Below are 24,660 nucleotides of genomic sequence, written 5' to 3'. Positions count from 1 at the left end.
AATACACAACTTTGAACTCCGTATACATAGTTGTTACTAGTTTATATTATTCATCATTTAAACAGATTAAAAGCAGTCATCTGAATCGCTAACAACCAATTCCCCTGAAATCATCAACTTACAATATGCAAGATTGGGATCCAAAGGATTTCTAGCCCCATAAAAGTAATAAGCATCATCATAAGGCGTTCTATAGTTGTCTGTCAAAACTGGTGGTGGAGGTGGTGGCATAGGTGCAAGCCTTAAAGAAAAAAGGAACAATTTCTGTTTTGTTGTACAACTGAAAAAAGATCATTCAAAGAAAAAGAAAAAAAGAAAAAAAATCACTATGGAAAAATTCTAGATGTAGCTCAGTCCAAGACCTCTTTAACGTTAGTGCCATGCAGGAATGAGACATGATAAACCTCAATAAGGTGTTAACCTTCCTTTAGGTAGTTGTACATGAACCCACACTATTCCAGAGTTCTAAAGAGCATAAAACAAGGACACCTTCTTTAACTAGTTCAGTTGATGACACTTAACGGGTTACATCTGTAACAGTAAATAAAACAAGACAAGGATTGGTCTCTGATTAGAGGGCAAGTGGCACAGCACAGCTTCAGCCACATGGCTAAAGCTCAAAACAGTTTAGTCTCAGCCACAACATCGAGGGGAATTCCCTGAATTCCCGACCTTAGCCCTGGGAGACCTCAAACTTGTATGGTCCAAACTCATGCCAGAGCAACCACCTAGCAATACAAACACTGCTGGGCACGTGCCCAAGCACCCTCACAACACAGTTTAAAGTCCTAGGTATAGACATTATTTCTACAGTAAAACTCTTCTACACAAACATCCACTAAGAGAGCCGTATTCAAGTATGTTCAGCTTGGAGAAGGGAAGGCTCTGAGGAGACCTGACAGCAGCCTTCCAGTACCTAAAAGGGCCTACAGGAAAGCTGGAGAGAGACTCTGTGCCAGGGAATGTAGTGACAGAACAAGGGGGAATGGCTTTAAGCTAAAAGAGGGGACATTCAGATTAGACATTAGGAAGCACCTGGGAGCTGCCATTTCACCAAGAGTGCTGGCAAGCCCTCGGTGAAAGTCTTCATTCACTGGAGAGACAGAAGGCATGGACACAGGAGTTTGGAAAGCAACCCTGGGCCTTTCAGGCGGCACTTTCTCTTCAGAAGCCCTTGCTGTCAAGCCAAACTGCCTCAATCTATTTGGCTGAAGGAGAAAAGAAAAGAAGAAAAAAGCAGTTAACTTGTTATTAACATGAAATACTCTGAATCTCCATTTAGGTTGCATTAAATATTCTACTAGTTCTCAATTACCTGTTCAAATTTCTAATAACTGCTTTTTTGTGTTGTGTTTTCTTCCCCTCACAGGGACTTACTGGAAATCTACTGCTACAAGGAAATCTAGCATGTTTACCACAGAATTAAAAAAAAAAAAAAAAAAAAACCTCCATGGCAAGTTTTAAGAAGTATATGGTTGTGTGTGGGGGGGAAAAGGATCCAGGGGAAAAAAAAATAAAAGCATTTACTCAGTTGGCTGTAGCACAAGTTATCTACAGCTGCCAAGTTCCTATGCTGATAGTATTCTCATATTATGCACACGAAAAAAGTTTATGAATGCCCTCCCCCTACTAAAACATCTCATCATCAGTAAGAGTAAAGACAAACATACACTGAGACTTTTTCCAATAAACATTTCCTTGCAGTACCATTATTTTTCAGGTTCCTTTGATTCGATTAGAGTTTTTCAAGGACAAACATAACAAAATTAGTTTAGTTTCTTCCTTTTTTTTTTTTTTTTTTTTTAAATAAAGTATCAAATGTTTATTGATAACTGGCAGCCTCAGAAACTACTCAAAGGCAACATGCAAGTAATGCAAAGGCATGCAAATCAGTTAGTTTCAGAGGTATCCTATCGCATCCAGAAAGCCCTTACACCAGCTTCTATGCATAAATATTCTGTTTAAATGAGCCTATAAAAGACCCAAAAAAAAAAAAAACATAACTATACACCATATAAATAAAACCAGATTATGCTTCTGAATTTACCAGTCCTAACATTGCAGTGCTTCAACTAACATGCATGCAGAGACAGTGATACCAGCACCAACTACATATTTAAGATCTAACAGCAAACTGTATACCCTAAAGTATTTCAGCAAAATATTAAATGTTTACCTCCTCATCACTTAGCTGCAAGATAGTATATACAAGGCAGTTAGTACTCACCAATCATGAACTACAGCATTAAGATAAACAATTCACAAAATCTACCAGACATTAATATTCATTTACAATATTTAACTTCATATTTCTAGATGTGAGAATGAAATTTGATAGCATACAAACTACAGTGATTTAAAATTATTTAGAAGTCTAGAGACTTTTGTCTTTCAACTTATCTTTTCAAATCCAGTATCTTGAGCAGGAGAACATTTAAACAGTCTTTCTTACTAACAAGCCTAATGTCAACTGTTCCCAAAGTGCCCCAGATTTCAGCTCTGTGGCTAATTAAAGATGTAACTATGGCAGTAGGTTCATCCTGGGGATTGTTTTCTTTTAAACAAGCAGTATATACAACAGTCTACTTCTACATGCTCTGAAACAGGCATTGCTATTTAACCAACCTGTAATTAATCAAGAAATCCACCTGATTAGAATCTCTCCCCAAGAAGCAATTTGAAGCTAGCAGTGACTGTTGCTTAATGAATGCAGCAATTCTACTTAATTGAAGGCTTTCAGCCAAATTAATGGTTTTAAATATACATGTCCTGGACTTGCCCTGGATATAATTTTGCTCATACAATAAGCACTTTTCAGTCTCTGAGCAAGATGCAGTATGTGGAATGCTTCACCACAGCATGCTTCTGGCTGTTCACGTCCGATCAGACATGATTGTTTATGCTGACTTTTCAGCCTGCTGCAGCCAAAAGCACCAGCATCCTCTGCTCAGTTTTACCTCTTTTCCTGTCTTGCTCCCAACCATGTACTCCATTCCTCTCCTTTTCACCATCTGAATCCATGGTTAGCTCTAAGCTAACAAACAACAAACGATTCAGACTTTTGCCAGCTAACCAAGCCAAACTGGTTCACAGAAAGGGATCAAACACATGCCACAGATGCCTTAAGTAGAGAGGGCAGGAACATGCAGCTAGACCACTTGACCACCTTTCAATTTAGAAGCAAAAATTGATTCTAAGCAGTTTAGTTGCTTATCTATGTGCATTTCCAGTCGCCCGCCTCAAATGCTGACTGCTTTGTTGATGATAAATTATAGAAATTCATCCATCTTCATCTTCTAGAAAATGAGCACTCCTTTCACATCCACTGAACACATCCAAAAGTAGTAGCTCAAGTTTCCTTCTGTTTTGTAGCCTCCCTCAAAAAACAGCACCACTGATAATTTAAACTCGCAACCAGTTAAGTCATTAACTACTTTATTATTTCTTGAGCAAATTATCTGTCCTTCATATTCAAATATCTACTGTTCCCAAGATGCACTGGCCTTGGCCACTTCAATAAACACACCCATGCAAATCATACTAGTTATGTGACAATCAAACTGCTATTAATGCTGCTAGCACCAACAATCTTACTCCTACATATGTGATAGTCTAAATTCTTGGTACAATAATCACCAATAAGGACGTGGAGACATGTTAAGAAGAGTTAACTGCATTAACTCTTACAAGTAACACAACATTAAATATCTTGCTTTTTATATTTGATGGTGTAAAAAAAAAAATACAACTTTGAAATATAAAAAAAAATCATCACTCTGAGTTAAAATCAGCTGCAAAACAACTGGATTTTTTTTTAATTGAAAAAGAACGAAGTATACAGAGAAAAACTTTCAGCAGCAAACTTTACATTCCCCTAGAAGACTCACTATTGTGCACATGTACAGGCTACCACTGCACACCAAATATCTTTTCCGTGGCATCTAGTGCTTTTACAGAACACTTGGTCAAAGAGAAAAAAGAAAATGTTTTAAAACTTTCTTGAACATATTTTCCTCTTAAGCTGAAAGTATGTGCAATGAGGACAGTCTTATCATCCTTGGCCTGAGTTTTATTCTATCCTAGTGCCCTATTAGAAAAAAGATACACATTTATCATTCTATAAAAGCCCTATAGTTTTGTGAATCAACAACCATAATGTACATATAATAAGAAAAAAGTCTATATAAGTGGAAAAAAAAAAATCCAAACTCCTCACCTTCTTTTCTGGGTCTAGAGCTCCAGAAGCAGCAACTGAGAGCTCAAGTTCCTTCTCACTATTTTTGTGGAAAAAAAAAAAAATCACATCAGAAAGCAGTAAGCCATACTCATTTTTTCAAAGCATAGACCTCACAACTCTGCAAATACAGAGTAACAAGACATGCTTCTACTTGACTTCTTCTGGAGTCAGGGAATAAGGATACTGTATATCCTTTGTACATAAATGGAACTCAAGAAGTACTCAGCCATCATTTATTCCACCTAGTTAAATTCCAACTACCAAAAAATGAAAAACCACACATTGCCTTTTTTTTTTTTACTACAACTTTTCAGATTATTTCTTAAAAATGTATCTTTATTCACATCACAGTGATATAAACTTTATAATAAATGTATTCAAATTATTCAGAAGTATAACAATAATTACTATATTGTAATTTCAAGCCTCAAGCAATTTCAGCATGTGTAGCTTTCAATCACAGCGAAGCTGTCAAGAGGAACTTTAATTCATTATCCTTTCATTAATATAACTGTGTGTTTGTATATTTATATCTATTATCATTCAGCAAGCAGCTACTAATACATAAGTAAGAAATTTTATTCTATTATTTTGCATAAATCCAGTACTTTGAAAGCAAAAGGTTCCCTTCCTAAACTGGAAAGCGAAATGAAAAATCATTTTCAACTTTGCAAAGTAATTTTTTACCACCAAGAAAGATATATCCACCTAGAGCTTCTTTATCCCTGAGAAACTGAAAATCAATTTTTAAAATGAAAAATCAATTTTTTCTTTGTTTCACTGAAAGCTGATGATTTTTTTTTATTATTATTAAAAACCAAAGCTCTCATGCCAACTAGCTTAATTAGGTATAGTATTAGCTATTTAGCTAAAGTTCCTTATTTATGAAAATTATTTGTACCATATTCCATATTAAATTCCTTTAAAGTTCAGCTATTATTGTTTAAAAAATATATGTAGTAACTTTCCATTACCGTCTCTTATTTCGCTGTTGCTCAGCCATCTGTTCAATTAGTTCTTGCCTGTATTTCTCTTTTTTCCTTTGGAGAAGTTCTAGGTCCTGACCACCTAATGGAAATGGTCGTACAGTGTGTAAGTGCTCCACAAACTACACAAACATACTGGATAAAAACACTGCATTTCAGTCAAGTCAAAACATAAAAGACAGCAGAGTATACAATCAGAGAATGTGTATAACAACGCTATCCTTACTGATTAAAAAGAGGTTTTAATATTGAAGTTTGTTTTGAATATGACAATAAGAACTACTATAATTTTCATTGTTATTTTTCTAGTTTGCCTGTTTCTGTACAGTCAGGGAGCTACAAATTTCAAAGCTATCTGATAAAAAAATATATTTTTTTTTTCATTGTTGTATTATTATTATTTCTAATGCTCAACTAAGGAAGATACACTACAGCACTCCAAAATTACAAAGCACTGCTCTGGATAAAAAGGAAAGGTAAAACTAGAAACCCACAGGGAGGAAAGCAAAGTGCTCCACTTTTAAGATGGTTTCCATGACTACTACAAATTAGAAAAGTATTGGCTGATACGTGTACGTAAAAGGAAACGGTGATCGCATCTCACACAGATTTTGAGGAACCCAAAAAAGCCCTTACAACTTTTGGTAGTTCTCCCCACAGTATGTGTGGTGTTTTCTATTAAAAATAAACAAACAAACAAAAAAAACACCACTTGTATGACCATCAGACACAACAGACTCTTGACATATTTTCATGCACACAATCACCGTAGATTTCAAATGAAGTAAACCTGAGCAATAAAGTGAAGTAGGCTGCAAAGTAGGTGAAAGAAATAAAAGAAATAAAAAGGAAAAAAGCACCTACATGATTCATGACAGATTATTTTTTTTCAGTTATTATGTCAGGATTGTAAAGCAACCAAAAGAGGTAAGATAACATCATGGCTTGTGATTTTGGGGGAGTCTGAAATCAATCTAACTTAAAAAAAATAATAATAATCATATCTTTATAAAACATAATATTCTTTTTCTAACGAAGACTGCAAGGAAGACTAATTCATGACTTTGTGTACTGTAGGTTATTACAGTGAGATGTAACCTTCATAACTGTAGGTTATTACAGTGAGATGGCTATGAACAGATCAGGGAGACTGACAGTTACACCCACCATGGTTTTAATGCTGTCCTCAAACAGAAAACTGTCCTGCCACGCATAGCACTGAAGATCAGGTATGTTCAAATATAAAAATAAAAAGGAAGTACACCTCACACCTGTTAGCCAATTTTCCCATCAACTCAAACCTACCTTGCATTCAAAGGCTTGCATCTGAAGAACTAGTTTTCTTACTCGTCTTATTTACTGAATTATGCTAGGAATGCTTTTTTTTTTTTCAGCAACACTTCTTTCCACTAAGCTCAGTAACTTTCACTGCTAAATATAATGGCTACATTTAACCAGGAAGAGATAATCAGAACACAGTTGCGAACACTGCTATTCCTCATACTTCTGCAATTGATATTAATATCAAAAACATTAGTCGTTAATTAAAAAAAATAGTAATAAGTATCAAAAATAATTAGTATCAAAAGGAAGGTATACGGGCCTTACACTGTTAATGATAACTAAGAAACTCAGGCTCTTCAAAATTAATTCAAAAGCCCTATTGCATTAACTGGGAGAAGGAATATTTTTTTCTTTTTCTTTTTTTTTTTAATAGTATTTATTTACTGGCACCAGGAAAAACTAACATGAAGAAACAGCTAGATTTTCGAGGTTTTTAATTATTCCCAAAGAAAAGTCAAATATGCAAAGAAAGAATAACTTTGTGTCATGAGCTAGGTTTCTATACGTACCAAGAACGAGGCCTGTTGCATATGTCATTTCAGGAGCAGACTTGGAAGGTTCATTAGCTGAAGAGCTAATTTGTGCCTGATTTCTGGCAAAGACAAAAAAAGAAAATGGAAAGATCAGACTTACACCATTATGTGATATATTTATGACAGAGACCTTTCTAAAATCCAAAGAAACATCGCAAGCAAAATAAGAAGCCTTGTGGAAAAAAAGGCATTTCTCACAGTTCTCATTTGCCTGTGGTTTCTGAAGCTCTCAGAAACACTGACGCAGTCGAGCACTTAAAAGTGTTGACAGACAAAAGCAGTGCCAAGCAAGAGTTTATATAAGGTCTTTACACACATTTTGCTTTTGCCTCTTAGATCATGTCTTAATTTTGCAAGTCCAGAAAACTAAAAAAGGAATTTTAAAACTACTATCAGGAAAAAAAAAAAAGAAAAAAAAAAAATCAGTTAAAACTTCAACCTCAGTTAGAGAACAGGTGATCTGTCATTTCAAAAAACAACACTGGCATGCAATCTTCCATAGCTATGTTCAAAGCAAATGCATCATTCTTGCCCTATATTACACTAGCTGTAGGAAAAGAATTCACCATTTTGGATAGCATATTAGGGATTGTAAATAAACATTTTCCTCTCACCATGAATTTATAGTGTGATTAGCAGAAAAATACATTGTATACCAGACCTAAAATTTCCAGTTCTTGGAACCTGCTGCACATGTGATCTTTCCTTTAATTCATCTTCATAATCTGCAGGTAGATCTCGTACTACTCCATCCAGATTGGGCCTTAAAGAAATAGAAAATATTTAGCCATGCTTGCCAAAAAACACGCCATCCAAAATAGAAGGTCCAGCAGTTTCATGCAGATGGATCCTCAGCCTGACAGCACATGGAACAGAACCAGTTCTGAAAATACTGTGCAAAATTTCTAGAAATAATTCACTTCATTAGTATTGCCAAAGCACCTCCATCTGAAATGCAGATCCCCAAGTCTGCTTTCCAGGCTGAAGGGATACCACAGCTCCCAGAAAACCTCTTACTTGAAGGTCTAGCTGACTGCATGCTAGCTAGAATTTGCCATGTAGAATTCAATTTTCCTTGAAAACACATACTAATTCTTCATTGCAGAGCAAGCTTCCCTGACGAACCTTATTATTTTTGTTGTTTATATAAACGTGACCAAATTCACATCCCTGGTGGCACCCCTGGAACAGATCTTGGAAGTGATGCAGGATCACACACTTTAGCATTCAGACTGCATTGATTGAAATTGATCTTGCTCTTAATGAGCCAACGAAGCCTCCAACAACTATCGCACAAGCCTGGTGAAATAGTTGATTCAGATATGAAAAGCTTCTTTAATGACACCCTGTCCTTCACCATGTATCTGATACTATTTAAAAGAGAGAGGTGATTTTTGATCTGGTGAATACCAGAATTCAGGAGCTAAAATTCAAAGCAACTACACCTGAAGAAAGTAATACAAACAAAAATTCAATTAATTCCAAAGATGCTAAAAACTGCATGAACACAAGGGAGCTTTTCCTGAAAAGGTCTGGGGTAGTTGAATGTACAGGCTTTTCTAACCTTTCAAACTAATTATTCTATAATGAGGACTTCAAGTTATCTTGATAAAATGAGGCAGGAAGAGACATTTAATGAAAAAGTAAGCAATAGATGCTGACAAAGATATATTTTCCAATGCCAGGCAAACACAGGGACTTACTACTAAACAAACCACAAAAATCCACAGTAAACAGAAAAAAACATTATATTCTTTCATGTAAGAGCCACAGCTCTGCCCATCCTTGCAATTTAAGTAATAGCCAATAATCAGAGGCAAAAGGATGCAAGCATGAAAGCCTCTTGGCATAACACGGTCTTCTTTCATGATCCAGATCATCTATTTGATAATGATCAACCTGTTACTTACAAGGCTGGTCACGCACGACAAACACAACTGGGGAATACAAAGCCTAAGTCCACAGTGTGATGAAAGGAAGGAGGGAGGAAGGAAAGAGCCAAAGCCCAGGATTCAACCTGTTTGTTTGTTTGGGGTGGGGGGAATGGGTGTTGGTTTTTGGTTGGTTGGCTTTGGTAATTTTTTTTGTAAAAAGCAGCAAACTTAGCATGGCAGGTCTCCGACAAACCGCTCTGTTTTGCCCAGACACATTGACTCAATTCAATCAAGAAACTCTCATACCTTGTATATAGGATAGACCTGGTGCTGGGGATAGAATAAAGCAATCAGATGACTAGAACAAAAAACTTTGGCTCTTCCTCTCACTCTCCCATCACCATTTCTATTTGCTGAAATACCACAGACCTCACGCCTCCATCAGATAAGAAACCTTTCTGGAAAATCCTGCCAAACACCTGCCTCTTCAAATTAATAAAACCCATTAAAAAAAAAAAAAAAAAAACCTTCAGTGCAGCAAAAAAGCGTTCCTTCTTATTTAGTTTGTGTTATAAATCAAATGTGATCTGGAAAAGGCTGACTAGCTGAAATGTGGAAATAAAATACTAATGCTTAAGAAGTGAAGCTGTCAGTAACTAAAAGATGTGTTTTTCCTTCTTGAAGAGAGACTGATCATAAAAGAATAAGTGGCACTCCCTGTGAAGGACAAAAAATACTGGATTACAAAATACATTTAATATAAAAATGATGAAAGGTTATCTTCCATTTAAAAAAGGATTAACTACTAATAAATAAACCTTAATTTTACATTCAACTTTAAGTTCAGGCAATTCAGGTGATGGTTAAGCAAATTCTTTTAACAAGACGTACAAAGTTTGTCTATAACAAAGATAAGACTATCTTCTGTACTTTATTTTAAAATAAACCTTGAACAAAAACTGTTTCAGAGGTCTCTCCAAAGCAGCAATGTAGTGTCTGGTGATATATTGGTCTCACACATTTGTATTAGCATCAGTGTTCTTGGAATAACCAGGGACTTGTAAACTTTGAAGCAGGATAATACTGTCTACCCTTGGCTCAAAAGCCATTCTTTGAGAAACAAAAGTAAGCCCTCAAACTTGATCAGCTGGTCATTATTTCAATATTAGACTCTACATCCAATTGCATAGACAGAGGCACACAGTTAATTACTGGATGTTAATTAACAGGTTTAACAGCAAGTGCCTTTTTCTGAAAAAAACATGGACATTTTGTCTACCTTTGTTAGACACAGAAACAAGCTTCTGCAGTTTCATTCTGATATTCTGAAAAGTTGTTGGACGGGATGACTCCACCTGAAAACCTTCTTTTCTCCATCTCATGGTATAACACTGGCAGAAAAGAGCAATTTTTGCATTTTGCACTTTTCTCCAAATTGCATTCAGCAGAAAGAGGTAATCTGATTCCTGCTATCTCTTTAACCACCGTTTCCGTTTGCTAGTCTCTTTCAGAAGCACTATACGAATAAATCCAGGCTTTTAAGAAGCACACTTGAGCATACCATCTGAAACACTGAAATAACCCATTTACTTAGCCTGCATCTCAGAAATGCTTCAAGATATTTCATTTTCCCCATACCTACTTGTTTCTTTTCTTTATGGTTTTATTTACTTTCACATTAGAAGGGCTGAGAAGGAATGTTGAAAGGTATTTTTGTACAGAGGTAACTGTACTTGACTGCTATTTGAAACTGGAAGAGAAGTATGATTCATTCCATTTAGAAAATGCATTTCCAGTAGAAGAGCATTTTAGGGTTTGGTTTGTTTTTTCCAGTTACTGCAAAACTATCCAGAAAATTATTCCTGTAAACAATGACTCAAAAGATCATCTAGCCAGTCCACCAGCAATTAACAATGAAACACGATCGTAGGATTTAACGCTGTTGAGTGGTAGAATTTGCCTTCTGTTTTTTTCTCAAAGTGTTAATTGGTTATTTTCCCTAACATGGGAGAAATGCTGGTGTTTCCTTCATGGAAGAAACAGCAGTAAAATGATTCTGACAACAGGCTTAACAAAAAGAAGGGAAAAAAATAAGAAAAAAAAAGACCATGCTAGCCCAAGAACTGCAAACTGAACAAATGAACACTCTTAAGCACATATTTAAAGTTTATTTACAGGAAACTTTACTGATTTATTTCATTTGAATGTAGTTGTATAAAACATGCCTGTTTCAAGTTTACTACTATTTCAGACCACAACCCTTCCACTTTTGAAAGGAACCTATTTTTGCAGAAAGAATCGAATGTGGCCAGACTGCCAAACCCTGAATGACTGGTAAGGCTTACTTCTTTGGTTTTTAAATCAGTGAGCTAGAAAAGAAAGATTAATAATTTATGTCAAAGTAACCAAACTGACCTATCAGTTAACACAGTGTAAAGAATATTTAATATAAACCAAGTATTATGTGCTCTTTATTATAAGATTTACCTCTAACACTCTCTTTTGTTTGATTTGGGTGCAGTTCTTAAATGCGTTATTCAGATTGTGTAGTTTCTACTGAGATTAGGACCAGTTAACACCATCAGGATTCAACTCAATTACACGTCTAAAGACCTTGCTATTTAGCAAGACATACAGTAAAAATGAGGACATACATGTTTATCTTCGGTTCACATTACAGAGGCTTGCTAACAAACACTACTGTACTCTGGGAAATACGTAGATTTACCAGATATATTTATGTAAATTGTGTGTTTCTTTTTCTCAAGTAATTTCACAAGCACCCTTGTCTCACCACACTATATAAAATGCTACCTACCTAATGTATGATTTATATTCTTAGGTACTGATCCAATTTTTAAATGCTTTTCTAAAAACTATGACAAAAGTCCTCTTTAAATTAAGACCAAAAATTCTGCTTTCACCTGTGAATCTTGTGTAATTTTCACTGAGAGCAAATCATGGCTGTCAAAAAGCACTACAGAAATAAAGTAGAAAACAGAGTTAAAGATACCTTTCAGCATAAAAATATCGGGGAGGTTTTCTCTCATAAGCGCTTTCACATCTAAATCTAGGGTCAAATTCTTCACTTATCTCAGGTTCATAGTCCATTCTGTAGTATCTTCGATCAAAATCACGATCCTCATCAAGTCTGTGATACCTTCTTATGGGAATTACAGATTGACTAGGAAATCCACGATGTCTTCTACTGGGAACATCCAAATCCTCATCAAGTCTTTTACTTAATAATCGACTTCTTAATTCAACCTCATCATCTAGCCTGTGGTACCTGTCTTCCTCCAGCCGTCTCTTATTTAGCAGCTCTTCATAACCTTCTGTAGAAGTAAAGGCATCTTTCTTGGGAGGTTCTGCAGCTGTACTACAGGGCTCTACTTCTGTACGCGGTTCTGGCCAGAGCCTGGTAGCAGCAATAAGTTTTTTATTCCTGTCCGTCTCACGCTGTTTAATGGAAAAAAAAATATTAAAAGATTTGAATATAAACAAATTACACTGAAGAAATACAAAACCAAGTTTTTGCTCAAACATTCCCTAAATAGGTATTGGAGAAGAGTCACGATGTAAGCAATAAGAATAATACCTCAATGACTTAAAAGCTAATGATTTTTTTCCCTCCTCAAGAAAAGAAAGCACACTTTCCCTTACCTATCATTTTCCAGAAGAATAGCTATGAATCCTGAACAGGCCTTTTACAAACTCCAAAGGGTAACAGATTTGACCTTTAGATTTAAGGGCACAAAGAATCAAAAACCATTTTTAACTTCACACCTGATCAAAACACTATATATCCTTATTCCACACTGAGACAAGTTTATGATACCTCAGCTACAAGCACAACATTTTAACCTAACCACTTCTTAACCTATTTTTTTTCTTCTCATGGGTTTCCCCATGGAACAGTCATGTAGTATTTCTGTACACTAATCTTTCATCTCTGGCATAAAGATGGTAAAAGGGAACGGATACATGAACCCCTACTTCAGAGACCCGGTTATACAAACAAAAGCTGCATTTCTGCCACCTATTTCCTCAGGCTCACTGTTACAAAGATGATAAAACAACCAGCAAGATCATTTATGCTCTCTTTTGTATCAATATAAGTAGAATTGTATTACCTCTGTGTTTTTCTTCCCTAATTTCCTTATCTTTTCATTCCATTCTTCTTTATCCCTGAGATATTGATTGTACTCCTTGTTTCTTTCAAGCCGTAGTTTCTCCTAAAACAGGCATTGAGAAGTAAATTATAATTTTGCACTTTGAGAAGTAGCTTTTAACTTCACAGTACTGTATTAAATGAATACAAGCAAGCTGTAACCCCCCCCCTCTTCTTTGCAATGCACAAATAGGACTTGAATTGCTTTGGGGGGTTGGGTGTTCATTATCAGCACACAGCACTTGCTCTGAATTGGAGATCTCCAGAGCAGAAGGTAGCTTCCTGGACATGAAGTCTAGTCCCCAGTATCACTGTGTATCAAGTTGCACCTCAAAACCAGGTAGGTTTCCTCCTGCTACATCTATTCCAAAATTGTTTTGGAGCCTTAGTTCTTTGGAAATCAGAAGTTAATTCCTAATTGTGAATATGAATGTATTTAAAGATGATTTTAAAACACACCATTTTTTATGCTCAGATTAGTTGTCACTTGCCCCACTCAATTAAAACAAGACAACAAATACACGTACAGACAAGATGTGTCAACTAGAGCTTAGGATATAATTTGAACTGTCAAATTTAAATGAGCAGTTAAGCTGACTGCAAGAAGTGTCATAAACGCCAAAAAAAATCAGTCTTCACCTTGTGCAAGAATTATTAGCTAGTTTTGCAAGGTGACATTATAAACAGCTGGCTCAGGTCTAAAAATATGCAGGAATTGTACATTAACAACTTACTATATTAAGAAATATACCAGTCTTCAGGGAGAACAAACTTTAATTTGGATTATTTTCTGATATTGCTACTTAATGTTCAGAGCAAGGGGCATCTCTTATACTACCTAATTCCAACCTGTATAATGTGAATGAGGAAAAGGAGAATTATACTACATTATTATGAACCATGTTCTACACTCCACTGCAGAATTTTCCAATAAAAGGCAAAAGCCATTAAAAAATTTCAACATTACATATAAATTTACTTTCCCATGACCAGCTTTCAAACAAAAAGAATTTATACCTCCATCAGCATAGAAATACCAGCTTAGTAATAGTTTTACAAATAAAACCAATGCTCCCCCAAAAATGGCTCATTTCAATCTTTGTGTCTAATGGTTTTCTGACACTGACAATGTAAAACTTGAGGACAGTTATGAAAGCTGCCCTAGGGATATTCTCCACAGCTGAGAAACTAGCATTGTCTTCAAAAGGTTAAAAGCTGACAAAAACGGTCAGCAGAAAATTCGGTACACTGTGTGACGGCACATTTTACCAAGTACAGAAAACAAAGATGCATGTGTTAGCCTCTAATCATCATCTGTGCAGACACTAACTGTTTAGCAGGGCACAGTGTGACATCTTCTGGCAGCTTTTAGTTTCTACAATAGCAATAAATAAATGGATAAAGAAGATAAAACGTGCTTGTACAGAAAATCTTAACTCAAGGTTGAACAGCTATGATATAAAACCAAAGATCAGGCATGTTCCAAGTCCAGATATGTCTTTAATTTCCACAAAATTAAGATACTTTATCGTTCACTGTTTTGTCAACAAGGGTTAACACAAAGTTCAGAAGGACTTGAAGCCAAGTTAAACTCAGCATAAGCTTGGCACAAAACCGCATGCTTCCACTTTCCAGGGCATTTCATTCTTGCTGCCTCCCTTGTTTAAACACTAATACATTTTGGGATTTGAGGCTTTTTCATAACAGTAGTTTTCATTTGTTTGAGATATCATGTGGCTCCTCATATGGCCAAACATTATTGCCAGCACAAGAGAGGCAGAACAAATAAGCACAGCAAGGGCAGGACCAACACATTCCCTAACAAGTCTTGTGCCGTATTACAGTGACTGTGTCACCCCAAACACAGAGTAAGAATGCAATTCCAAAGCAGCGGAGGTTTAAAAATAGATAGCTATAGATTAAAAGTGCAACAGTGCAGTCCTCATCCAGAAACAGTTTCTCTTTTTCTTGCATCTCAACTAGAGTTTGACTGATCATTACAAACTGAATCAGCAAAAATATTTAATAAATTATGATGTTTCTGCTGATTCAACTTCCTGGATCAATTTCCAAGAAAGCACAAGAAAGGAAATGGGAATATAAAGCAAACTGTGTGAGGGCAGAAAGAGCAGAGTGACTCCTGTAAGACTTATTTAGGCTTTCAATGAATCGTACGATGCATCAGAAGAATAGAACAGATGTTAATAAATTCCACACATGCATATTGCATCTTCATAACTAACCTCCACCAACAGAGAGACTGTTCTGCCTGATATCTTTCTCCAACATAGGAAAAGAAGACTATAAACTGATAAGAAATCTCAGGGAGATCAAAAGGGGCTAAATGCAGAGAGAGAACACGTGCTTTTCTCAAAACGCACCAATACACGTAAGCTCAAAGAAAAACAGAAAGTGAGAAGACACTTATATTAACAGCAGGCAATATGTGAGATAAAAGATCAGCTTTTATTTAGATTCTCGGATTTATTTGTACAAAAAGAAAAATGACACAAGATAAGCAGGCAGTGTGCAGAGGAAGAAATCAAAACAAGTTGTGTATAGCAGAAAGAATACTTCTTTTTGTTCTGATAGGAAGTGACAGTAGTATCACTGTAGAAAATTGATCTTATCCCCAGACTGCACTACAAAGGGTAACAAATTAGAAAAGTGTACATAATCATAAGAACAACGTCTTTTATTTGATCAATATGGACTGCTGAATAAAGAACAAGCACAACCACAAGAGCTTTTCAACACAGCAAGTGCTCTGTATGTATGAATTAGAAGCAGCAAACCTCCAGCTGATATCAATATAGAATTACACAGCTAATTATATACAAAATAAAGTAGAAGTACCCTAGGATTAAAAAAGCCTGATAGGTATTAAAAAATATATCAATATTTAAAGACTGTTTCTGAAAATTATTCTAATGATGACCTCCAAAAATGTTCACTTGGAAAAATGGTGTAAAAATGAAAAATCTTATGTAGAAATATTTTTTGTGTCAGTTAAAACATCTGGGTTCACTTTCAGGTTATGTACAAGCTTAATTTCCTCCATGCACTCACCTTGGCAGACCTTCGCTCATCAATAGGAAGAGATAATCCCTGAGTATAAGGATCTACTTCGCCAGTAGTCAGGTAATTTTTCTACGTTAAAAAAAATAATAAGCATCATTCAATATATTTTAAAATACCAAATCTTATTGCTAAACAGTTGCTAGAAATTATATTTTTTGAAATATATCTGATCGATTTAATGAAAAAAAGACTGATGAGCTTCACATTCTGAAAATGCAGGATGCTTTCAGAACAGAAAAATGAAGTGAAGGAATATGGAAAGCAAAGGGCTTTGTTAATACACTATTACAAGGATTACATAGCCTGCGTATCAGATATCCAAAAAATTACTGATTTTTGGGGTAAAATTACAAGCATTAGAGGAATTTTCCAAGACATGACCATACTTTAGATGAAAAACTGACTTCTCTAACTTCAGATGTACACCTACCTCTTATTTTAACAAATGGAATCCATGCTAATATCAGCACAGACACCACTTGATATACATAGGTATCGATACTATCTGTTTTCTGCAACAGTAGTCGCCAAACTTTTCAGAATAATGATCCATCACCAAACCTTGCTGTTCCCTGTGGACCATCAGTCACTTTCAGAACAGACCTTCCAGCTGAACACACTGTGTTGTGGATCAGTGTAGTTCCCCAGGCCACAGCTTGCAATCAGGGCTGCACAGCTAGTCAAAATACCAACCTTTCAAACCAAACACCTATCAATACTGGAATACATCCTTCGTTTCCAGGTCTAGTGGTTCCTTCATACACCACTCACTTACTAAAAGCATCCTCAGGCCACTCTCAGTCGATCAAATAATGTTTTATAAAATCTTGTTATAAATGGCTCAGAATTCAAATTAGAATTAAATGAAAAATAGGATTTATTAAAGGAATAAAGGAATAGAGGTAAGCAAACAGCGCTGGGTGCACCAGGAGTCTCCGCTCCACCAGGATGCACCCAGCGCTGTTTGCTTACCTCTATTCCTTTATTCCTTTAATAAATCCTATTTTTCATTTAATTCTAATTTGAATTCTGAGCCATTTATAACAATTTGATTACATTTAATAAAAAGATCGTCTACTTCTGTGGCATGGCCAATGATGGGAATGTGTTAGTTATGGCATTTCACTAGAATGGAAGTTTCCTTCCATTATCTATGCTGTAACTTAGCCTGAAAACCTACAGGCATGTAAACAGGTAAGAGCTCTACCTGTTCCGGTACATTTACACTATAAATTATATTCCACAACTTCACATTAAAAGATCTAAGGGATTTAATAACTATGCAAATATTCAAACACAGAGAAAACTAAATTAATAGAGAACTAAGTATTTTTAGTAGACAAAAATAAATGAACAGTAATCACCTCTACCCCATAACTCTTTTCATACTTCAAACATCTGTAGAGATTACCTCAGATGTTAAAAAGTTATTTGCCAAAACACAGAAACTGATATGGAAATTGCATTTTCTACATAAGCACAACTAAATGAGTTACTAACCAAAGTATCACTGTGAGAGCTGCTAAGAGTTGCACTCACGCTCTATGCAATAAAATAAAATAATAAAAAAAAAGATTATCCCTTAGCTTACAAAAAAATAAGCTTGTATACCTAAATTTGTAAAACTGAAATTCAGTTGAGAATAAAATACTAAAAGTCAACATAAAAATGATGCTATTTGGATACTTTGGTGGGAATTATAAAACAGTTCAGGTTTTCACACAATATTCTAATTTGGAAAATAACCTGAAGTTTCAGATTAAACAAGAAGCAACAATTATATAAGCATCATTTTGATTAAAAGTTAAGAAGCCAGTTAATTTTGTTATTGCTGTTGTTAGTGCGTGCTAATCTAGTTAATTTCTATCATAGGCATGTTATTCACAGTTCAAAAAAACAAAACAAAAAAAAAAAAAAAACACAGAAGGTTGTTTTTCCACCACACTAGCTCCTGGTCCTTTATTGAAGTTGCTTAATCTGAACAACCTGGACACACAACATTAAAAATATGAAAGTTAATATCTTATATACATGACTGTATAACAACATACAACAAAATTACTGTAATTGTAAAAAAAGCTCATAAAGATGTGCCTCTGGTATTTCATTCTTGCATTCTGAACCACTAGGTGATGAATAACTGGCTCCACCGCTCTCCTGTGCACCACTGACAAGATTCCATAGTGAAGGAAAAAGCTGTAACTCTGATTCCAATGGCATTATAATATTTGAGAGCTCATTATTTTATCCCAGCTTAAAGTATGTGTATCTGACCTTATAACACCTATCTAACCTACAAAAGGCCTTGCAGCAAATGTCTACTAAAATAAACCTTTGCGTAGTTAGCATTGGATAGCAACAACAGCCATTGCAAAGGAAAAGAGCAATCAGTAAATGTTTTTAAATCATATTAATGGAAAATAATAAATAAGCAATCATTCTGCACAATGCAAACAATGCTGTTAATCACAACTAATCACTACAGAGCACACAAATACACAAAGCACAAAAAAGTAATGATTTTTGTTTTAATTTGAAAGAGCATGAAGCTTTCAAACAAAGCAAAAAGCCACTAATTTAAAGGAAAAAAAAAAAGAAAAAAGAAAAACAAGATATTGCAGGCACCCTACCTTTCTTTTTGCCTGTGAAATACCCTAAAAGTCAGGGAAAAGATACTATTCAACAAGTGTCTTTTATTCAAGAATATTTGAATTTGCAATAAATAATTCTTTTCTTAGACCAGATCCATTCTTTCATTTTAAGAACTAAAGGCACGGATAATAAGCATTTTCCAACAGAAATTACTTGCTTCCTGATTTGTTTTTCCTGATTGACTAAGATCTGGTACATTAAGAAGCGATACGGAATATTCCCAAGATTATGACATTTCGTTTCATACCCTTTCAGTTTTAAATTACTATCGTTGCATATAATAAGTTCTGCTAAGCAGAGCATCAAAGTTATTTTATTTCTAAAACTGAAATGAAGCCAGGAAATGGAGTCACACTGATTACAGCAATATTCTTAGCTGAATTACAGACCACAGAATACCTGAGGAAGTAACAAATGATATTTTAAATTCTTTAGAAACTACAAAAGAAGTAAAGAGACAAATAAAGGAATTCAGAATAAAAAGCACTGTGTAATATGTAATCTCATAGCAATGAGACCTGTAGAAGACTAAAATACTTAACTGTTCCTAGTGGTGACATTTTGAAATTACTTTTACTCAAAAACTCTTCTAAAGCAGCCATCATTCATAACAAGTGACTTCTTATAAAGATTCTCCACAATTTTGTTCTGTTATATTCAATTAAAATGAGAGAGTCATTGTAAAAGACTCATTAAACTCAGGCAACCAGACAAGAACCTTTACCTGAGAAAGATATCGCCTATAATCTTGCCGAAGTTCCTCTTTTAGTTTATGTTTTTTTCGTTCATATTCTTCTCCAAGAGGTAAACTCAAGCCATAGTCACCTGAAAGTTTAACTCTTAAATGTTATTATCATACTATTTGGTATCAATACAAAGCACATAACGCAAAAGATACATCTGGATTTTTGTTAGACATGAGCAATAAAAAAAATATACAACCAGAAATTATAAAACAACTGAAATAAAAAAACATCTCTGTATGACTACTTAGGTGGAAAGCATTCTATGCATTCTAGAAGAACGGATCGTTTTTTTGGATGCTAGTTTTCTCTCTCTCTAATCCTTGCATTTTTTTTCTTCTCACTAAGAAAAACAAGCAACATACTTTGAATAGGGTAACTATCTACATTATTCAGGTTATTTTACATAGTTTCTTTTAGCGAGATATGTTTCAAAGGAATCTCTTTTATTTGATATGTTACTTCTTAAATTACTCTGATACTTTAAGCACTGCTTACCACACAAGATACAACAAACTTAGCAACCAGAAAGCAACAAGCTGCTCCTTCAGCACAAAACACATGAAATCTGTGTGGCTTCTTTATTCACTTCTTCCCACTTCAGTATTTTTATTGTAACAGGCCCAAAACACACATTTAGCACATTTCCAAGGTTACTGTCTGGTCTTGTAAAAGCTGCACTCCTACAATATAATGCTGGGGAAGTTGTTTGTTGTTCCCAAAATACATTTTGAACTACTTTATAAGAAACACCCTCTGCCTGAGAAGGCCACTTCTGCTGAAATTTTCACCACTCCCCACAGACACCTAGCAAATTCCAGAAAACCACACAAGAAACAGGTTGCGACTGTTTTTTTAATTGCCTGATGTTTCACTGAAAGCATTTCTATTTCTTGTGGTCTTTGTAAAAACAAGTAGCAGGGACTGAGAGGGAAAAGAGGAATTTTCAAGGTTAGTGGTAACCTCAAAGAACCCAGTAAAATACAGTACAAAAAAAGAAGTGAGAAGCAGGTGCTTCGATTCAAATACTTGAAGTATTCAAATAAAAATGGTTTAAAGCTCATTTTATTACAGCAGACCTTTTTGGTTGGCCATCAGGAAAGCACTGAGAAGACAATTATAAGACAATTATCTCACCTATTTATGAGATAGCTGAGAAATACCTACTTCAAAAAGTTAAGGGAGATAGGCTAGCAGGGCAAAAATACTCCATTTCACAAACATTCATCCTAAACTTGTGTGCATTTCTACCTGAATTCTTTTGTTAGGAGATATTTTACTTTTCAATAGTTTTCTGCTTTCGTTTACTCTATTTACTGTATTTATTTCACATTCCATTAACTGCACACACTCATATTGAACTTTTTTTTCTTTTTTTTGGAAAATGTTAAGATTTCAAATGCATTTTCACATAAAAGTTTGCATGCATTTAATATGTTGAGAAATAACTGTGCTGAACAACCCCACTCAATTCTGCCAGCTTCTCATATGTACTGTTAGATCTATAGCAGTAACATGGAACAAGCTCCTATCTAACTTAACCCAAAGGAAATTACATTGCTTTAATCCAGAACCAGCCAATAATACCAATAACAATCCACTAATAACCCAGCGTGGTCAGCATCCAAATGATTATTATAGCAATACCTACTTGCTGCTTTTCATTTAAGATCACTTGAATGTCCCTCACCTGTAATATTTCATTGTGCATTAACATATTTAGATATCAACATAAAAAAAAACAATTTATAATACTAAACACATCATGGTGTGTGTTATGATGGACCTCCAACAAGAGAGAAAACTATTTTAATATTAAACTAGCCTGATATGCAGTGGCCTGTCACAGCCATTGGGATACAAAAGCAGAGCACTGCCTGCTGTGTTCTGTCTTCCACATTGTGTTTTCCCACAGTTAAGCAAAGAAATATCACCACCTGGACTAACCTGCTGATCAAAATAAAACTGTCCAAAATGTAAGGTAGACACTATTAGAGTGTTTTGTCCTCTAACCAAGTCTATCAATTATGAATTCTGGCAGCAAATAATATTCATTTATCATTTCAGGTCATTTTTAGTGAATTTTTCCTGTAAAAGTTTTAGAAGAGCTTGTCTTGCTGATGGCCAGAAGTTCCAATTATACATCTTCATAAAAGAGATGGCTTTATTTATGCACCTAAGACCAGTTCAAACCCTCATATTCAAACATTCAGCTCCCTTTTTAAATTAAGGCATGAGCGTTTCTGGTAACAAATTCTGTTAAAATTATAGAAAGGACATAACATTAAGTGTAGTAGGAGTACTTATTTAAAAGATAGATTAGATTGGTATTATGTTAATAACATCAAATATCCATTGACACATGTTCTCTAAAATAAAATCTTTTACTGGATGCTGCAGAATTACACCAGAAATACAGTATGGAAATTAATGGTACAAAGCCAAAGAGTCTACATAGGAAAGAAAAGAGTTACCACGCAACAAGGAGGAGGATACACAACAGCTGTCAGAACAAACCTGAGCTACAACTGAAACAAAGGAAAAGTAGCAGTGCCTAAAGTAAGCAGATGGTTTGACAAGAAAGCAAGGCTGTCGCAATACAGAATAAAATAGAGAAACGAACACCACCACACATTTTCAAACAGAAGTCACAAAGGACACAGAGAAAAGAAAGAAAATGAGACAATATGTATTTTTAAAGAAAATGGTGATTAAACTGTCTAGTCACAGCACAGCCACAAAACAAATCTAAACATTTCACTAGTTCAGACTTCAGCCAAAACTCAGTGCTTATTCTTTCCTTGGATAATGCGTAACTACATTACAACTTTTTCTTATTATTATTATAAAAGCAACAAAACCAGTTTAGTACTCTAAGCCTAGAAGTTTAAAAGACATTTAGCATTTAAAAGAAAAATTAATTTAACTGTGTTTGTTTTAGCCAAGTTGGAGTGGGCCTCTTAAGCTTCGAGGCTGAAAGAAAAGCTATCCTTGCTTCCCTGGCACAAAGCACAGAGAAAGAAAGAACCCTTTGGCAGCAAGCTGATGGTCTGTATGAAAGATGGACTTCCACAGCTTTTCCTCCAAGTACCCAAAACATAACAGGAAATAAACAGATTATCTACTGTAGACGAGCAACCAATTTTTGGTCTTGTTTTTTAAAACAGAGCTACCTTTACAAGAAGGTGGAAAAAAAAAAAAAAGTATTTGGCATATTTTCCTTATTCAAATCTCAGAAAAACTAATTAAATACAAAAACAAAAAGCCACACAATCCCAAGACATTTGGAAGAATAAAGAATTCGTAAGCACTTCAATTATAATGAACTTCTTATAATTAAAAATCCAAAGCAGTAATTCCCTTCCAAAAATTCTCAAAGGTAGTCAAATGCTATTTAAACCCTGAAGACAGACAAAAATTATATACTATACCTAAAGGACAGTTCTGTTGACTATTTGGAGGTATATTTTCTTTAGACATGGAGATTAACATTTTGCTAGTCTCAGAAAGCTTCTCAGATTCCTTATTCTGGAAAAATAAAAAAGTTTGCATCATCACAAAGTGAAAGAAATAACACATAAAAACAACATTATTAACATAATTATTAGCACTTGAGAATAGAAATATTGAAAACAATGTTGGATAGCAACATACAGAACAGCTTATAAATTTCACTGATACTATCAAAAAAGTAGTTTTTCCTCTATATCACAGGTTAAGTGATAACTTCAGTAAGTTGCATGTCATAAACCACTCTAAAATATACTTCCACAATGTTTTCACAGCTTACACATACTGTCTCTGTTTCCTGTGCAGGAAGAATTGATGTATTGCATTCTGCCTGAAAACAAAAAAGAATTGCAATGTATTACAGGGCAAGATGAAAGTATCTGCTCCCTGTAACTATGTTTCCATCACATAGCTTAGGACTTTATCAAACTATAGGCTGGAAACATTCTCTTTCTCCTTAAACTTGCTCTGAGCAGAGGACGCAAAAATGAACTCCAACAGCCCCTAAGAATTAACTTTTTTGAGAAAAGTATTATAATTAGGTAAAAATACTTATGTTACCCACACACAGGGAAATAAATTTCCATAACCTGATGAAACAAAACCAGGAATTGAATATGATAATTGCTGTTAAAAGCTCACACTTTGGGGCTGAGTCGAACAGGAGGCAAAAGAGACAACTCCCCAAAAGCATATTTATTTATTTATTTTAAACAGAGGACTTAATTCCAGCTAGCTAAGAGATGCTGTAGCTAAATAATTCAGGTGCAACATTTTACCAAGTACTGGCACTATTACACAACAGTGATCTGCAAATTACAACACCTTTATAGCTTTAGAATTAGTTATTAAACTTTCTGTTAGGAAAATAATGCTAAGGACAGATTTTGCTGAACTGATTGTATTAAATAATTTAACTTTTATAATTTCCTAGTTGACTTATCAGAAATGTTGCGACTATTTTCACCTTCCATCCCACCACCCATTCTTGTGAGTGGGCAGAAAGCAGTTCCCTGCTCGTCAACTCCACTGCAGGGGAAAGGAAGAGCATTTACAAGAGTTTTCCCACTTGTTTAAAAAAAAATAAAAAAATGTTATTGTGTATGCCTGGTGGCACACACATTTTAAAAAATCTACATAAATGCAGATACAGAGCATTTATAGTAGAATTGTCTTTGCCTAGATAGATCTTTAGTATATACTTTAACAACAAATACAATTTTAAGAGCATAGTAAAAGCAAACTTAAATCAAGACCTTCAAAACGTGTTTAAATTAAGTGAAGCTATTTAATCTTCTTACCCTTATTTCCATATACGGTGGATCATTTTCAAGTTCTGCCTTATCTTGTGCCAACTTGGCCTTCTGATCTTCAATGAATTTTTCTAAATCTTCTGCCATCATTTCTAAGATTATAGAAACAACAAAGAACAAGGCATCTGTGTCAGAACAGCAGAAACTTAAAGCTCTGTTACAGTTGCTTAAGGCAGTAGTTAAGTTATGCTCATGCATTGCCCTCAGATCTTTGCT

The 24,660-nt window shown here is 34.9% G+C and overlaps 1 protein-coding gene across 15 annotated transcripts in view; it reads right to left on the bottom strand.

The window, feature by feature from the left end:
* The window catches only part of CSPP1 (centrosome and spindle pole associated protein 1), a 57,741-nt gene that overhangs the window by 28,872 nt on the left and 4,209 nt on the right, over positions 1-24,660 (bottom strand). For 6 of the 15 annotated variants that reach the window (XM_084510226.1, XM_084510222.1, XM_084510223.1 and 3 more), the window contains 14 exons: positions 24,433-24,536; positions 23,412-23,462; positions 23,053-23,149; positions 19,603-19,703; positions 18,857-18,880; positions 16,215-16,295; positions 13,108-13,209; positions 11,988-12,433; positions 7,762-7,863; positions 7,077-7,159; positions 5,212-5,305; positions 4,217-4,274; positions 1,036-1,208; positions 123-241 (listed from right to left, as the gene is read on the bottom strand). In XM_084510226.1, the coding sequence (XP_084366352.1) occupies positions 123-241; positions 1,036-1,208; positions 4,217-4,274; positions 5,212-5,305; positions 7,077-7,159; positions 7,762-7,863; positions 11,988-12,433; positions 13,108-13,209; positions 16,215-16,295; positions 18,857-18,880; positions 19,603-19,703; positions 23,053-23,149; positions 23,412-23,462; positions 24,433-24,534 (1,633 nt within the window). In that variant the 5' untranslated portion in view covers positions 24,535-24,536. Of the gene's footprint in view, positions 1-122; positions 242-1,035; positions 1,209-4,216; positions 4,275-5,211; positions 5,306-7,076; positions 7,160-7,761; positions 7,864-11,987; positions 12,434-13,107; positions 13,210-16,214; positions 16,296-18,856; positions 18,881-19,602; positions 19,704-23,052; positions 23,150-23,411; positions 23,463-24,098; positions 24,161-24,432; positions 24,537-24,660 lie in introns of those variants that run through there. The other 9 variants (XM_084510234.1, XM_084510233.1, XM_084510228.1 and 6 more) reach the window with 6 other exon arrangements.

The sequence above is a fragment of the Aythya ferina genome (genome assembly GCF_964211825.1).
Source record: "Aythya ferina genome assembly, chromosome: 2".
NCBI classification, from domain to species: Eukaryota; Metazoa; Chordata; class Aves; order Anseriformes; family Anatidae; genus Aythya; species Aythya ferina.
Note: the sequence above shows the minus strand (reverse complement) of the source record. Positions and strands in the feature narration are given on the sequence as shown.